Source organism: Petaurus breviceps, unplaced genomic scaffold, assembly GCF_028583685.1.
Source record: "Petaurus breviceps papuanus isolate PSGF00001 unplaced genomic scaffold, PetGlider_PUasm1.0 38, whole genome shotgun sequence".
Taxonomy (NCBI): Eukaryota; Metazoa; Chordata; class Mammalia; order Diprotodontia; family Petauridae; genus Petaurus; species Petaurus breviceps.
Window position 1 is genome coordinate 101,024,833 of NW_027186304.1, and position 19,103 is coordinate 101,043,935.

General features: G+C 36.9%; 1 protein-coding gene across 1 annotated transcript in view; it reads left to right on the top strand.

Moving 5' to 3' along the window:
- The window catches only part of RALYL (RALY RNA binding protein like), an 823,485-nt gene that overhangs the window by 614,245 nt on the left and 190,137 nt on the right, over positions 1-19,103 (top strand). The window contains exon 5 of the mRNA XM_069100197.1: positions 16,619-16,694. Within this exon, the coding sequence (XP_068956298.1) occupies positions 16,619-16,694 (76 nt within the window). The remainder of the gene's footprint in view (positions 1-16,618; positions 16,695-19,103) is intronic.

Sequence of the window (19,103 nt, forward strand, 5' to 3'; positions counted from 1 at the left end):
ATTGGAATGTGTCATACTTTTGTTAACTTGAATCCTGAGGAATAGTTCTACAGTGTGTGTCCATATAAACTCATCAGTTAACATGGCTTTTTGGCATGTTTTGTTCTATTAAATACAAGCTTCAAGGAAACAACAAAATAAAAGAAAGAAAAGAGCAGGAGGAAAAATGAGAGGTTAATTGCCTTTGTTGATTCTCTTGTTGTTGCAGCAGCACTCTCCCATTATATTATGTTTATAGGGGGATTTAAGTGGATAATTATGTTCCAAAATCCTTTCTATTTTGAACAATTTCCCCCACAATATTAAGATTTTTCAATATAACATGAAATCACTATAAAAGTTGACCAAAGTCTTTTCAGAGAAATCCCTGTTTTCATATGCATTTATAGATTCATAACATGCTTACCCTGACCCCTACCAACTGAAGATAAGGTTTATTATTATTTCCACCCCTCCCCATAGTTGTTCAGTACATTGAAGGATTTGGGGAGTCTCTCTTCCTTCAGTTCTTGGCTAGAGCAAGCATCAGTTATGTTTCCCTGATTTTAGATATCTAAATACTCTACTTCTGTTTAATCACTTAACAATAAGATTAGCTTTTCCAAAGGCATATTTACTACAAAGGTAAAGCCAGAACATACACATCCCCCCCGCAATAGCTAAATGATTCCCCCTTGCAAAACCTCTGACTCTGGAGAAGAGAAAAACTCAGGTCCTACATAGCATTAGTCCCCCCAAGTTTTAGTTTATTATAATATCTGGCCTGGGATCCTAGGCTCCAAGGTCTTGATGGATCACGTTGGAAATTTACTTCCCATACCAAGAAATGAAAAGGACAAGAAAAAAAAAAACAAACCAAAACCCCAAGCTGCTTGAACAGAGCCATCTGGCCTAAAGGGAGGGGAGAAGGTAGCCACTAAGCCCTCCTGATTACTGCATGGTGTCAGTGAGTGAAGGAGATTTCATCCATATTGGGAATTCTCTAGATGTGGAACTAGCACCTTCTCCACAACTTAAAGTCTTAGAGAGTTGCATAGAGCACTGAGAAATTACATGACTTGTCCAGGGTCACACAGCAGTATGTGTTAGAGGAAGCATTGAAACCAGTTCTATAACTGCCTGTTATGGGAATGGGAATCTGAAGATTTTCCCTGCCCCAAGACCCCTTAATAGGCTTAAGTGACTCTGAGAACTTTCCTTAATTTGAAAATATATTCTGTCCCCTAAGAGGCTGAATGTGGTCACGTGGAGCCTGTGGCAGGAGGCTTGTTTTTCAGGAATGCCCACACCTTGTTAGTTTGTGATTGGGCAGTGGGTCAAGAGGGTTGTGACATTCTCTGAGCCAGGAGAAGGCTATATATACCCTGATGTGAGGTTGTGCTTTGGGACTCACTTTGAGAAGAGTTGTGTGATTTGACCAGATGAGACTCTGGGCAGCTGTTGAGCCCCCCAGCTTTGAAAACCCAGATGTTGGTGCTTCCCTCTCTGGTAACTGATTAGGTATGGATGTGATGGTCAGACAGCTGGAAGCCTGTCTGCTGATCTGTTTCTCTGTCTGAATTTGTTGTCTGCTTGCAACTTGTTTGGATTCTCTGAAGTTCAGGGTGCTGACCTTTTTGCCCTGTACTAGGTAAATGACATATGTCTGATTAAAGTAAGATTGTTAATCCTTTTGAGTTGCTTTCCTTTAGAAAAGCAGATCTAGGAACTTGTGCTAGCAGCCATCCCGGGTATGCTGGGGTGCTTGCTGCTACGCTGCCCCTCCTTCTTTTTGTCTCCCATAACTGCTTAGACATTTGGCTCCCTCCTGTGGCTGATAATCCACCTTGGTACCCTTTGTGTGGGCTTCTAAAATGTGCTGCTCTCACCTGTCCATAATCACCTGTGTTACTCTTCCATCTTCCTTCTCAGGTGGTTCATAATCATTAACTAACAGTTATTAAAGGATGATTCCCATGCCTTTCAAGAAAGCCCTTGACTTCCAAGAGATATTAGTCCCAGTCATACCCAGTGGGATTTCATGGTGCCACCCTTAAGGAACTTTCACTATCCTATTCCATAATCATATACACAACTATTTGCAGCAACAAGCCTATGTATTTTGATTAATTATTTTATTAATTATTAATACCATACTAGAACTTGCATGCTAAAGCAAATGTTAAAGTACATGATCACATAAATCAATTTGAGTATTAAATTTCACTTTAAAAAACTATTCTAGTATAACTAAAAAATTATTTCACCATTTTCCTTTATTTCAAAACATATTTTTAAGTGAATTAGTGAAAAGCAGTGTCACATGGAGCAGGCACAGTAGATTGAACACTGGACCTGGAGTCAGGAAGAGTCCTCTTCCTGAGTTCAGATGAGGCCTCAGACACTTACTAGTTGTATGATCCTGAGCAACTCACTGAACCCACTTAACCCTGTTTGCCTCAGTTTCATCATCTCTAAAATGAGCTAGAGAAGGGGATGGCAAAATACTACAGTGTCTTTGCCAAGAAAACATCAAATGGGATCATGAATAATTGAACACATTTAAAATGACTCAAAAACAGTGTTGCATAGTCTATAGAGGGTCTTTTGCCTAGAAGACATAGGTTCAAGTTTTACTTCTGACAGATATTAGCTGTGTGACCAGGAGCAAGCCACTTTAACTCTGTACTCTAGAGCAGGGCTTCTTGAACTTTATTCTACTTTGGTTCACTTTTCACATTTCCGCAGTCTTGGTGTTGCATGGCCTGAGATTTTGCACATTGCAACGTGTACATGCTGTTTGTTTAGAACCAAGACTGCAGTGAAGTTGTGAGATGCAACATGGGCAAACACTGCCAAAAACACCTTGTATTCATGATTTTTAACTAATTTTTGTTGGTTGTGCTTTCAATAAGCTTTTACTGTTCCCAGATTTTTCACAACCCCATATGAGGTCGCCACCCACAGTTTAAGAAATGCTGCTCTAGATAGCTCTTAAGACTATAAGTCATAGAGGAGGTACTAACCTATATTGGTAGGAGTCTCCTCTTGGAAGGAGTTCCCTATATCAGTGCCCTCAAGCTCTCTAAAGACTTTAAGTTACAGATGAGTTACTTAGCTATTCTCCTTTGTGGAGGTGATTTCCACATTTGACATTTCCTAAATTGATGATATCACGTGTCCAGGTCAAAAAAAATGTTGATACCAGTGCCTCATGGGATAGTCGTTTTGAAGTTTCTAGGGTTGGTGAAGGATAATTCAATAGGGTGCAAAATCTGACAAGTCCTACCAGCCTGAAAAGACTTTGAGTACAGTCCCTTTACAGACCATGTGTTTGTCATCCAAGCACCAGCACTGATAACTGGAGAGTCTTATAACTCTCAGTTGATCACAAGGTAATTAATTTTTCAGCCACAGCAAATCATGAAGACTTTCTACTGAGGTTCACAGGACCATAGACTTAAACAGATGGGATTTCAGAGGTCATCTAGTCCAACTCATTTATTTACAGATGAAGCTTTGAGACAAATTTCAATGACTTGCCCAAATTTACACCAATTAGATGGGATGATTTGAACCTCAGACTTCCTGACTTAAAGTCCAGGATCCTGTCTACTGCACTACACTGCCTTTCTGGCTATAGAGAAATTGTGATTTGCAACAGTGGAGAGAGGACCCACACCAGTGAAGTCACAGATCCACGGAGTATAGATTGGCATATATTGGGGCTGAATCCTATTGTTTGATCTCTGCATCAGTTCTTTAATGAATGTCTGTTCCAATGTGTTCTGGATATGGATTTAGGGATTATTTATCGATGAAGTAAGAAGGCCAAGAGAGTTTAAGGGATGAACCCAAGACAACAGAGATATCAAATAGTCATTGGGGGCCTCTCTGACTTCAAAGACGACACTTTGCATCGTAGTGCACTTGGCTTCTAGCACCAGCTCTGACACTACCTTTGTAGGTGCCAGTAGTTAAGTCCTACTACTTCTGGTCAGATCTGTTAGGAAGTTTTTCCTCATGTCAACTAAAGTTTGCCTCTTTTCAATTTGTGCCCATTTCTCCTAGTGCTGTATCTTAGTATTTAAAAGTGAACCTGAAGTAGCTAAATGGCATAGTGGATAGAACACTGAACCATGAGCCTGGAAGATCTGAGTTAAAATTTGGTCTCAGACATTTATATTAGTCAAGCAAGTTAATCTCTCCAAACATCACTTTCCTTAAGGATAAAAAATGCATCATGATAGGATTCATCATGAGGAAAACACTTTATTAATGTTAAAGTTATATAAGTTGTCAGGCAGTCTACAAGTTCTATTAAGCGTTTACAAAAAGCCAGACCCCATATTCTATACTGGGGGTACAAAGTAAGGAAAAAATACTGTTCATGATGACATGAGTGCTCTCTTCAAGTATTTGAAGGAAGGACACCTGGAAAAGAGATTAGTCTTGTTGTCTTTGGCTCCAGAGAACAGATTTAGGAACAATGTATAGAAGTTAGGAAGAATAATATTTCATTAAGTTTATTATAAGGAGAAATGTTTTAATAGCTCTGAAGGGTAGCTAGGTGGATAGAGTGGAGGGCCTGAAGTCAGGAAAATTCATCTAAGTTCAAATCTAGTTTCAGACATTTACTAGCTGTGTGACACTGGGTAAGTCACTTAACAAACAGGGGTTTGCTTCCATTTAGTTGTCTATAAAATGAGCTGGAGAAAGAAATGACAAACCACTCCAGTATCTTTGCCAAGAAAACCCCAAATGGGGTCGCAAAGAGTTAGACAAGACTTGAAAAGCCACTAAATAACAGTGACAGCTATGTCTAAAAGTAGCATGGGCCTCAGGAAGTAGGAGTGGGCTTCCCTTCTTGGAAGTTCTTAATCATAGTCTAGGTGACTACTTGTTTGATATCTTGAATGCTCCATCAGTTACGGGTAGAATTGGATGTCCCCTGGAGTCTCTTCTAATTCTGTGATTTTGTGGGATTTCATTAGTGAGACTATTCCCTTTACAGCATAGACTATGACCTCCCTTTTCTTTAATAGTTAATTTAAAGGCATGTGTGTGGAACAAATTGACTAGCGAATCAGCTTCCTGGTGATGAGTCCCACCAAACTCATCTCAGATGATTTGTTTATAGCAGACCCACCACTAAGCCCATTCTCAAAGCATTTCCAACCTGCAAATCCCTCCTATCAGAGTTTGTATTCTGTTCACATAGCAATTGTGATTGTTGTTGCAGTTGGTAATGATACTACCTAGCATTTACATAGTGCTTTGTTGTTATCACTCAGTCATTTCAGTTATGTCCAACTCTTCATGACCCCATGACCCCATGACCCCATCTGGGGTTTTCTTGGCAGAGATACTTGAGTGATTTGTCATTTTCTTCTCCAGCTCATCTTAGAAATAAGAAAACTGAAGCACGCAGGATTGAATGACTTGCTTAGGGTCACATGGCTAGTAAGTGTCTGAGGCCAGATTTGAACTCATGAGGCAGTCTTCCTGACTCCAGGCCTAGCACTCTATCCACTGTGCCTCCTAGCCACCCAGACATAATGCCGGAAGGTTTGCAAAATACTATATAAATATTATCTCATTTAATCCTTACAACAACCTTGGGAGAAAGGTGCTGTTATTATTCCCACTTTACAATTGAGGAAACTGAGGCAGATTGAGGTTAAGTGACTTACCCAGCATTACATAGCTAATAAGTGTCTGAGACCAGAATTTAACTCAGATCTTCCTGAACAAGGTTCAGTGTTCTAGCCACTATGCCACTTATCTACCTCAGTTTTACCTTTAAATACTAAGATATAGCACTAGGAGTAATGAGCGCAAGTTGAAAAGAGACAAACTTTAGTTCACATAAGGAAAAACTTCCTAATAGATCTGACCAGAAGTAGTAAGACTTAACTATTGGCATAAGATATAGGAAGATGCATTTTTAAACCATAAAATTATCAACTATTTCCAATATTTAAATGTTGTTTTTTCTAGGAGGTCCAAATATTTCATATCAGATTGCTACCATCTGGTATTAAATATTCAACAAAGTAAATGAAAATTAGTAGGAATTACTAAGATATTTAGATGAATTCATGATCTCCTCAGTATTAGTAACTTCTTCTACCAGGATACAAAACATCCCCTTCTTATTCAATTCTTGCTCTTGCCTTTCCATATTTCCTCCACAGAGGATCAATCCACTGTAGAAGAGGCCTTCCTCTATATCTTCTAAGGTTTGAAGGGTATCAGTGTAGCACATGGGCTATTCATCTATCACCACTTCACTTCACTCTTTTAGAGACCCCCTTCCTTTTTCAGTCACACATGTGCTTGATAATATCTTTAATGCTAATTTCAAGATGGATAAACATGGTGTAGTGGTCAGTTTGCTGCTCCTAGAATCAGTCAATCAGTAAGTACTTCTTAAACAATTACCGTGTGCTAGGTGTTGTGGTAGGCATAGTGCTGTACAATCTAGCACATTGTTGGAAAACCTGAGATCAGATCCCATTTCAGACACTCGCTTCCTATATAACCCTAAGTAAATCACCATCCCTACCTTAAAGGGTTGTTGTGATGATAAGATCAAACAATATGTGCAATGTACTTTACAACCCAGAAAATACTACACAAATATGAGCTATTATATATAGTCTTAAATTTTAATACATATTTTGCATAGTTATATTAAATAATTCCATTTTACTCATACAAGAAGAGGCCTTAAGAAGTAGGATAATTTTATTCTAAGCCTTTTGAAGAACATTATTAAAATTGTTTTTCCCTAGGAGGTCTATTCTTTATCACAGCTATTATTACTCAATATTCCTATCTACTATCTTTTAGAAATTATTTTTAAAAAAGAGATAAAATCCTTATAGGATAATAGGAAGAGGACACTTGTGCTAAATGTTATATATTACTTTCAATAGCTTTTAGCTGCCCAACATTAGCCTTTGTCTTTCTATTACAGTCATGGTTTTATATAATGGCTATCACAACAGTCTTCCCAATTGAATGTGGTCGTTGAAGAAAGGAGTTTGGAAGAGTTATTCAGTATAGAATAAAGAGTTAGAAATATGGAGAGAGAGAAACAAGGAAAAGAAACTGTGAAGAAAATTAAGTGGGCCCTGCTGCTGCCCAGTGATAATCATAAGGAAATTGGTCATTCAGATACTGTCATGTTGGTTTGATTTTATTTTCTGAAGAAGGGATGGCTCCTTAATAGAGAAACCACTCAACTGGAAACTTAGAACTAAAAGTTAGGGAAGAAAGGAGAGAGAATTGTCCATTTGTTTTCATAATGAGCACATTGTTAAGATTCTTTTCCTGTCATCTTCTTGGCCTGAATAACTTCCATAATTGTCTCAACTCTGTGTCACTAGAATCTTAGATGTATATTTAAAAATCGTTCCCCAAAACACTAAACATGTTTGGTTTTGTTTTCAGAATGCTTTTAGCTTTGTTTAATGGGCTATCTTATAAGAGTGTTCATTTTATTTCTCATTTTTAGTTTGGAAAACTCTTCCCTGAATAAACAGTGAGGCCTTATTATTTTTTCTTTTTTTGTATATTTAAGTAGTTCATGAGACTCAAAAGGATTCTCTCTTGGTTAATTCTCATTTTCTCTGGTCAGTGCTCCAAGAGAACAAAAGGAAAGATAATGGCTCAAGTAATCATTACAGATTTGAAGGCTTAAGAAATTTCTGGTCTGATTATGATCTGAAATGTGCTTCCATCTGGTATTTCTGTGGTGATTTCTAAAAAGGTGTGTTTGAGGCTCTATTGTTGCAACAAATTCCAGTTGTCATGGTCCAAGCAAGCATCAAATTCCTAAGGTTATCCAGCTTTTCTCTCTAATTGTGCTCCAAGAATTAATCTAAGCTTTTGATATAGTTGGATGCACTTGAAAGAGAATGAATGTGAAGTTGAGAGACCAAATTCTAGTCTCCCTTCTGCCATTTACTATTCCTGTAGATGTGTACCTTCAGCAAACTATTTAATCTTTGAGAGCCTCAGTTTGCGCATATGAAAAATGAGGACAAAACTATCCACCCTATCTGCTGTACAGGATTACTGGGAGGATAGGCTGATGGATAAATGTATTTTTAATATATGTTAATACATTTCATTCATGTATTTCACAAATAAGTGAGTACTGTGTAAAATGTTAAGGTTTTATAAAAAAAATCTCATAGGAAAGAAAGCAGTAAAGGAATTTCTATGGTTTAATTGGAAGGGCAGAGGACTGTGTGTGTGTATATATATGTGTGTATCTATACATATACATACACACACTATATATATATATATATATATATATATATATCCATACACACATATCCTCTTCTTTATCTTCATTTTGACTAGAGAGGCAAGTGGTTTAAGAAGAAAATCTTCATGATCAATTCACAAAATTCATCAATGATTTATTAAGTGCCTGTCAGGTGCATGACAAACAGCATAATAATGGAAAATAGGAATTCCCCTAAGAGTCAGATTGACTTAGGTTCAGGTCCTGAGTAACCCATACTAACTGTGTGACCCTGGATAAGTCAGTCTCTAAGACTAAGTTGTAAAGAACATTCTGACCCATCTACTTCTAGTCCCTATGACTATCCTACTTGTGTGCAAGCCTAAGTGCTTAAACATATACACACAAAAATACAAAATTCTGAAATTGCACTGTTCTTAGGGAGTCTACATTCAACTGGGAGGAGATGGAATGATAACATGGATGCCTGTAAGGTATCCACTTAGGAAGATCCAAAGAAATTCCAAAATGGAAAAAGTGATAACTGGGGAAGTCAGAAAAGGCATAGGAGGCGACACCTGAGCTGTACTTTGAGGGATGTAAGGGAGTCCGTGGCACAAAGAAGAAGAGGGAGCAAATTCCAGACACTGAAGATGTGGACAGGTATGCAAAGGTGTGGAACAGAGATAAGATATATCATTTACAGGGAACTCCTGACAGGCCAGTTTCAATGGAAAAGTGTGTGGAAAGTTACATGTTCCAATAATATTGGAAAGGTAGGTGCAAGTCAGATGGAAGGAGGTAGGGCTTCAAATGACAGACTAAGGATGTTATATTTTATCCTAGATACAATCAACAAAGATCCTTTCAAGATGTTTTAGTTAAGGGTGAGAGTGACATGGTCATTTCTGTGTTTCAGGAATACCAATTGGGTTTCTTGTGGAAAATGGATCAGAGAGGGGGAAAAACTAATTAGGAGACTATTACAATACCAAATGCAAAAGGATATAAAGGTCTAAATTAGGGTTGAAGTTCAGTGAAAAGAATGGGAGAGATGTGAGAGATGATATACGCAGAAGGTCTATAAGACCTTGGAACTGACTGACTATGGGGATTGAGGGAGAGGAAAATTTCAAAGATCATTGAAGGTGCAAATCTGAGGAGCTAGAAGAATGATGATACTATCAACAGAATGACAGTATTAGAATGACAGCCTAAATTTCACTCTGCGCATAAAATAGTCCCTCCTTTCCGCTAGCACCCTATACAAATCCTGTCATGGAACATAACTAGTATTCTAATGGGCTATGGAAATTTTTTAATATTCATTTGATAAAAACACCTCATGTATCAGGTAGTTTATAGATGTCACAGTGGATAGAGCCAGGCATGGAGTTAGGAAGACCCAAGTTCAAATTTGGCCTCAGATACTAGCTAGGGGACACTGGGCAAGTCACCTAACCTGTCTGCCTCAGTTTCCTCATCTGTCAAGTTGGAATAATAATGACAAGCGTATACCTCCCAGGGTCATTGTGAGCCTCAAATGAGATCATAATTATAAAGTGCTCAGGGTTCAGCACTGCGAGAATGTTAGGGCCACTAGCGGATAGAAGATTGGGCTTAGAATCAGGAAGACTCATCTTCGTGAGTTCAAATGTGACCTCAGACACTTACAACTGTGTGACCCTGGGCAAGTCATTTGGTCCTATTTGCATCAATTCCTCTTCTGTAAAAGCAGCTGGATACAGAAACGGCAAACATTTCATTAAGTTTCCCAGGAAAACCCCAAATGCAAGAGTCAGATACGATTGAATAATAGCAACAAAAAATAAATGTTACCTATTATTATTTTAAGTGTACAGAGAAATCGGGGAGTCCAAAGATGACACTTTTAACATAACAGAAGGAAAAAGAGATTTGGGCACAGTTCATGAGTTTTAAACATCTAAAGTGGTAAAACTTACCATGTGTTTAAGTTTCTATTTCTCTTTGTTTGTATAGGTGTAGTCCTTGAGTACAGAATGTTCCCTGGTAACAGATGGTATCTGGCCAAATGGTGATCTTTACATTAGCATTCTAATAAGCAAAGAACTGAGTGCTATAATCTTGTGTCAGAACTAATTTATAAGAGTGGAGAGATACAAGGCCTCATTAAAATGGTCATGATTCGGTGACTGCCCAGAAAAGTTGGATGACAGTTTTACTCTCATTACACTGAATATTTTAGCATGGCATTACAGGTATCTTTGAGGTTTAAAAAAAAAAACTAGCCTTGATTTTGTGAGATGAAAAACAAACAAGATTAGAAAGCCATCCAATTAATTTGTATAAACTTGGCTGCCTTTAACATGCACATATTATAAAGCATGTGGTGAGGTATACTTACATATACAACTGTGGTACAATTTTGACTTCATTCTCAGAACATTTCTGTATATCTCAAAGAATCATTCAACCCTACCTGTATTTCCTTGGCTAGGAAATTCATACATGACCATTCAGAGAATAAAGGAGTACTTATTCTCTGGTATCACTAAGGCAGCTAGGTGGCGAAGAGGGTAAAAAGCCAGGCTTAGAGTCAGAAAAGACTCATCTTCCTGAGTTCAAATCTGGACTCAGACACATACTACTTATGTGACCCTGAGCAAGTCACTGAACCCTCTTTGCCTCAGTTTCCTCAGCTGTAAAATGATCTGGAGAAGGAAGTGGCAAAACACTCCAGTATCTCTGCCAAGGAAACCCCATATAGAGCTACAGAGAATTGGACATGACTGAAACGAAAGGTATCTCTAGACTGTAGATTCTAGTCCCAACATGAACCCAAACTGAAGCATCCTACTTTGCTTCCACTAAGACATAAAGGGAAGTGGGGTGAGTAGGAAAGGAGAGAGCAGAGGGAATATCAGACCTCTATCTAACCAGTCCTTGTCATCTTCAGACCCTATGCCAACCCATCCTTGCAAACAACAGGGATTTACTGCATATTTACACAATTAAATCGAATGAAACTCTTTAATGATTGAATAAGAGTATAAAGAGATCATGTAGTTAGATAATTATGTCATCTTGCATATCTCTCAGTCAGTAAGCATTTATTAAGCACCTGCTACAGATTTTGCTAGTAAAATGAGATTGCATTTACAAAGAATGAAACAATCTCTCCTCACAAAGAGCCTCCATTCTTTTTTTTTTAAGCAATTGGTTTTAAGTAACTTACCCAAGGTTACACGGCCAGTTTTTTTGTGTGGGTGTTAAGTATCTGAGGCTGAACCATCCTGGGTCCTCCCGACTCTGTGGTAGGCGCTCTTATTCATTGTGCCACCTAGCTGCCCCAAGAGCCTCTATTCTAATGAATGTGAATATGTAAGTATATACAGAAGGAATACAAAAATAATAAGTGCATAGTAGTTAAATGCAGCTAGGCTGTGCAGTAGATAGAACACCAGGTCAGGAGTCAGGAAGACCTAAGTTCAGACAAATACTAGGTATGTGACCTTGGACAAGTCACTTAACCTTGCTTGCCTCAGTTTCCTCATCTGTAAAATGAGCTGCAGAAAGAAATGGCAAACCACTCCAGTATCTTTGCCAAGAAGATTTCAAAAGGGGTCATGAAGAGTCAGACATAACTAAGAACTGATAAATAGCAACAAAAAGCTAAATACAAATCATTGAAGTCTGTGCTTCATTTTCTCAATTTGCACATGAGGGACAGAATGAAGGAATGAATATGACACTGAACTTGAATGAGCAAACTTTGTTTAGAATTCTGACTTCTACTTCTTAATTCAATTCCACAGTCTTTTATTGTGTTTGCAGTGTGCTAAGCACTATTTTAGGTACTAGGATCACAAAGGCCAAAAGGAAAAAGAAAACATTTCAATTAACTGCATTACCCAAGGAAAGTCATTAAGGCAACCTCTCTGAGCCTCAATTTTTTCTCAGCTAGGAAAAGGGGATAATTTTGCAGCTACCTAACTTATTGGGGTATTGTAAGGATCAAATAAATCAAGTATGCCAAAGCCATATGTCATAGAAATTCTTGGTTCCACAGATGATCCTTTTTCTTTGTGATTTACTTGTGTAAGGAAATGCCCTCCTTTGGGGATGTTCATTAAATTCAGAATTTTAAAAAACTCTAAAATTAAAAATAAATTATGGAAAGCAATAATTATAAACTGTTTTTGTTAATAATAATGCCTTCCCTAGCTACCTCAATGGAGTATTATAATAATCAAATGAGACAATGGTTATTCATGTTGTTTGAAAGGTATAAAAACTATACACATAAAAAACATTATGATTTCCATATATTTGTTAAATATAAGTCTGTTTTTAATCTCTTGAATTTTTATCTATTTGAATATCAATTAAAATTGAATCCTTAAGACAGAATCCTCAATCATTGTTTTTTTCACATTCACAAATTTTAACCCAAATTTTAGTGGAGCCTACTTCTGTTATTTCAATTAGAAGCAGGTTACCAAGAATGGTCAGCTTATACCTGTTACCCTGTGTTGATATGACTGGCATTGTTACCCAGGAAGGCAGGGAACTAGACTAGATAGAAGACATCCAGAAGAGCTGATTCTAGTCCTAGCTCTACTACTAATTTTCTGGGTCAGCCTGAATAAGTCACTTCAGTTCCTTGAGTCCCATTGTTCCCCCATGTAAAATGTAGGGGCTGGGCTAGATAATTTCTAGGATTTGGAAGGCAAAGCCTTTCCAGTTTGTACACTAAAATGGTCTTTGATATTTTCCTAGGTTATTGCCACAACATGATGACACATTCATTCAGTAAGGTCTTAGAAATAAAAACATGTTGCTTCTGCATTCTTAGAAAATTAATGGATAAAACTCAAGGGGGAGTGGAATTATAGATACAACGATTGCTTTAATTTGATCTCTATCAAGCTAGAAAATCATACCTTTACACTTTAAAATAATACTTCAAAATGAATTCTTGAGTGACAGAATCCACAAAAGGATGGGTGAAACAATCTTTCAGACCAAGACATTATAAAAGGTCAGCAGAAAAGGTCTGTCTCACCCTAGTGAGAGTGGAGAGAGAAGGACTCAAGTTTGAAGCCAATGATCTAGTGAAGTCTGTAACCTAAGGACCACCATTGCTAATTGAAGAAATGTCTATCACCAGCAAATGGGCTATGCCACCCTATATGTTTTTGAGGTGGGGGGGAGAGAGGGAGAGAAAGTGCTACTGCTACTCCAAAAAGGGAAAGATTATGGTCTGAATAAGTTCAGCAAGTACCCATACCGAAGAGGTCTTAGGTTTCTTGACACCTAAAAATATATGAAACTATTCTTAATGTTTTTAAAACCTTTTGCTGCATCCCCAGTTTAATATTCAAAGGATAACACCATTTCTCTTTTAAATAAATTCTCATCTTTTCCCTCATCGTGTTACTTGAAAATGGAAAACCACTGAGTAGAGTTAATATCTGTGTTCTGTAAGCCATCTAGTTGATATTTAATAAAGATTCATAATGATGTATTGTTGAATAAAATGACTTCTCTTCGCTACATATATGTGTGTTCATTATCACCCCCTAGTCAAGGACTGAATATCAATCTCCCATTTCCATTATCCTTATAGCTAGATGAAAGGGAAGAAGATCCTGTGTATATAAAATACCTTCAGTTAAGAGAAAGATTTCAATCACTCCTATGAATTCTTCTGAAATTCAAATGATTTTTGCATTTACTTTGTACAAGAAGACATTGTCCCATCTACTGTGGGGGGGGGGGAGGCCCACAGGGGACAGGAGGGTTACAAAATGAAGAGAACACAATCCTTGACCTCAAGGAGTATTCAGTAGGATACATAAGATATATAAGCAAATAAGTAAAACACATGATGGTATGACCGTACTTCCTAGTACTTTAGGGAAAAAACAACCAAAGTATAGTCATAATCAACTAGATGGCACAGTACCTAGAGCAATAGAACTGAAATCAGGAAGACTTTAGTTCAAATCACCTCACACATTTAGTAGGTGTAATACCCTGGGCAAGTTACTTGGCCTCTGTTGGTCTCAATTACTGTAGCTGCAAAATTGGGTTAATAATAGTGCTTACCTCATAGCATCATTGTAAGGAACAGATGAGATATTTGCAAAACTCTGCAAACTTTGAAGCATTATAAATGCTAGTTATTAATGTTATTAGGAGAAGAAAAAGGAGACGGGGAAAGAGGAGAAAAGAGGGCAGACTTTATGAAGGAGATAGTTGGAGTGTTTCAGACAAAGTCGAGTCCCTGTAGTTATTCCATTTACTTATTTCTTGTTTATTTTACCCCAGGTAAATCCCAGTCTGTGGCCTTTTTAGGTAGAGATCCTGCAAAACACCATTATGCTTCAGTGTGAAGGTCATGATATTCCTCCCATGCTAGGACCATCTGGTGGGGGGGGGGGGGAAGTGGCAGGTATTTTTGTGTGTATACATATACATGCCAAATACAAATCTAGTGACCCATCCTTTCCTATTTCATATCTGTTTGCATGTCTTATTTTTCCTATTGTAATTATTACTCCAGGCATGCCATTTCTCTTCTCAGAAACCACTAATAGATCTCCATTGCCTATGAAACAAAATCCAAATTCTTTGACCTAGCTCTCAGTCTGGCTCTAGCTTACCTTTCTGGCCTTTTTTTTACCCACTACTCCTCTATTTGGCCAAATTATATTATTATCCCCAAATACCTTGGACTTGTGTCCCATTCTCTCTTTTTAGAATTTTTTTTTCCCTCTCTGCCTATATAAATCCTTCTTCCAGGCCCTGCTTAATTCCCGTCACCTCTCTGTAGTTATCCTTGACTACCCTATCTGAAAATGATCCCAGCCTCCATTGAATGTTTTCTCATGGCCAGGGTTGAACAAATACTAAATTACCCTTTCACAATGGCATATAGAAACTTCATCATAATGCCTCATATACCTAGAGAAGTGCAGTTCATTCTTCTCAATCATGAACTTTTATGTTTTACCAGTGTGATGACTTGAAGGGATAAAAGAAGTCCCTAGTCACAAATGGTGCTAATTAGTCAAACACTATAGAGGACTTACCTCCCTGGGGTGATCCTCAGGCTTCCCACAACTTACTGTTCTTGTTCTAGCTCAAGAATGGACTCTATTCTCTATAAGCACTTGAGGGGAGGGGAGATGGGATAGAGTGAAACAGGGACCTCCAGTATCTATATATACTCATTCCCTAACCCCACATATATACCAGGAAGTACCCTGGACAGAAATGGGTGGTTCCTTCTTTGAATAGTTGAAGAGAATTTTTCTAGAAACTTCTGTAACACTGAAAGGATTGTTCTTTTTATTTTTTCTATACCTGAGGTTCAGAACCATTGTCCTAAAACACTATGCTGTCTTTTTTACTTCCTCCTCTCAGCTTTCCTTGAAAGCTAAAAAGGTGAAATGTCTCCTGAATTTAGGGGCTGGCCTTTAGATCCAATGCAAATTTGTCTGCCTAAAAGTATCTCTGCCTTTGAACTGTGCTCTATGAACAATAAATTGTTTAAGAGGGGCAATTGCTATTCTTTTTTTTTTCATTCCTTTTATCACTTTTGAAGGAAATTCCTTATGTGGAAATATCAAGTTTAACAGCCTTTCATGAAAGTCATTTCACATAATGAAAATGCTGTCAAAAACCTTAACTCTATCTTCCGGAGTATTGGCAGTACATTATACCAAATGAATACTATAATAATAACCTTGACAGGCTAAAGTCTCCAGTTTCCTATTTATTTATTTGTTCATCTGCTTCTTTCTTCCTTATTTTCTTTCAACAGTTCTATATCACCAGTTTAAAAGTAGTGAAAATTACAATAGAACCTTGTTCTTTTTTTTTATCTGTCTACCCTGTTCATCTTTTAGTTTTTTAGTAATATCAGCTTGTACCTATTCATTGCAAAACTCATCCACTATCATAAATTTGTATCAGTCTAAAATTAAAAATTAATTTAGAATTCAATTTTTCAAATGTTTTCCATTATATGCAGTCGTGCATGAAAAATTGGAAAGTGAGTCCTCTTCCCCTTTTTTGTCCCCAGTCCAATCATGGCACAATTCTTTAAACATACTGGGGACTTAAGTATTTCATGAACAGAATGAAATGCAATTGCTGATACATCTTCTACACATTATCTCTATACAAACTCCAGAATAGTGCAACAAACTTTTGGCACATATCATGTAAACCAAAATATTATTTCTCTTATTCTTTTCTCAAGGAGCTTGGCAAATACAGATGATGAGGGCACAAAATTATATTCTTTAACCTTAATGTTCTCTTATGTTCATGTTTTGTTAAATGCCAATAGTCACTTAATCATTGTGAAATCTTTGCTTTCAGATATCAACATGGCTGGAGAACCCAAACCCTATAGACCCAAACCTGGAAACAAGAGGCCCCTTTCAGCTCTTTACAGGTAAATTGATAACTACCATTATGGAAAATGTAGCAATGATCTAATTTGTTTATTTTTATGTTATGATCATAATAATTGTCAGCATTCACTTTTTTAGTTATCCCCATTTTAAAATATATTCAATGGACTTAGAGTAATAGAAATGGTACAGAATATTAACCAATGACAACAAAAGAGAATTAAGATCAAGGGCAGTCGGAAGTCAACCTAAACCAAAAATCTCATTAATCATTAAAAGAAAATAGTCCCTTTTTCCCTGATTATTAATGAATAAAAAGCCAAAGTGCAATTATTTATTTCCAAATAGATTCTATTTCATTGTTGTATAATGGATAATTTTGAAATGAGAAAGGAGAAACTAAAATTCTAATCCTAGGTTTGCCACTAGCTAGTCATATGACCTAGAAAATGTCATTTAACTTTTCTAGACCTCAGCTTCTTCATCTGTAAAATAGTCAGACTGGATGAGAAAAATCCCTTAGATCCCATTTGTATGAAATTCTATGAATATCAAAAATCAGAGAATTAAGTATTTACATTGTGATTAATGAAATAACATTAGCTGTTTTATTCAAAAAGATAATGTGTTTTAAAATAAAATAAATTAGGGCAAGATGATTGCTTCTTTTGTATATTATAGAAAAGTTATATACTGCAAGTAAGAGTTGGACAAGATGACCTAAGGTCCATTCTCACTCTGAAATTCTCTTGTGATTCCATGATTGTGGAAATTCTGGTATTCTGAGACTTAATTAGGGTATATCTGATCACAAACAATTATCCCCAATTTTTACTATAGATCTCTCATAGAAGTAAAGCTTCATTGTACCCTAATCTAAATCTATTCCCTGGTGATTGTTCACACTGAATTCATAGCTACATTGATCGACAAAAGGCAAATTTTACTTTTGATAACTTTCATCAAATATAAAAGGCAATGTTTTTAAAAGAGATAAATGAAAATGACTCTCAAAGGAGATTCATTTTCCAAATGTTCACGCATGACTGCATATAATGGAGAATATTTGAAAAAAATGAATTTTAAAGTATTGGAAGGTAACTGACAAGGTCTTTGTCTTTCTTTTTCTCATCAAAATGCCATTCATTACTTTAAGAAAGAATGCTACTTTTTATTTCTCTGGTTCCTCTATCTTCCATTGATTTGATCTTTTTGTGAGAATGTAGCTTGAGTAACAAGAAGCAATGTATTCACCACCCATTTTAAAGTGCATTTTTAAATTCTTAGGGAGCGTTGTGAAAGAGTACTGCTTAAAAAGAAAAGTCAAAATTCATTTTAATCGGCTTGACAGGGCATCAGAATTGCTCCAAAATGTACAAGTCTAGTTACAATGAGGCCTATTGCTGGCAGTGTACAGAAAGGGAACACTACTTTCAATGATTTTTACTTTTTAGATTTGTCTCCATTAAGTTAATATTTGACTGCATTGGCAAGTAGGAAACATGAGAATACATACAGAAGAGAGTAGTCTGTTGCTTTACGAGCAGTGGCATTTGAAAGAGTAAACACTGCATTTCCCACATTTCTCATTTTTGTTATAATTGGGTCAAGATTCCCTGAATAACTGTCTACATACGTGACATAAAGAGGTTATGGCACATCATCAAATATAGCCATCTATCAATCCTTTGTATACCCCCCCACCCCCCACTGCCCTCCTTTTCCTTGTTCCCAATCCAATACAAAGGAAAAGCACTTATTAAACACCCACTATGAACAAGACATTGTGTTGGGCACTAAGGGCACAAAGACAGAAGAAAAATAGAGCCCAATGATTTTATGTTCTAGCAGAAATACAAAATGTGAGCAGATAAATGTTTACACAGTTGACATATTTCTTATGTATGTATGTATATGATGTGTATATATATATACACAGCATATACAAATTTGTACACATAGGATGTATATATGTATATGTATAGTATGTATACTACATGTGTGTATATACATGCTATAGCATATATCAAATGATAATTTGAAGAAAGAGATGGCACTGAAAGCTAAGAGGAAGAAGAAAGACTTTCCAAAGGAACTGGAACATGGGCTGATCCTTGAAAGAAACTGGGGCTTCTATAAAGCAAAGATGAGGAAGGAGTCCTCTGTGGACAGTGTGCAATGGCAGATCTATAGTGCCAAAGATCAGGGAACAGCATATAGACTAGTTCAGCTGGAATGTAGAGTGGGTGAAGAGGAATGAAGTGTAATGAGCCTGGAACGGCAGGCTAGGGACAGATTGTGAAAGCCTTTAAGTGACAAGCTATCCTTGCTATCCTAGAGCAGAGGTTCTTCTAGAACACAGGTTCTAAATCTTTTTTGTCATAGATCCTTTTGACAATGTAATGATACCTATAGACCCCTTTTTAAAATAGTATCTTTCAGAATATAAA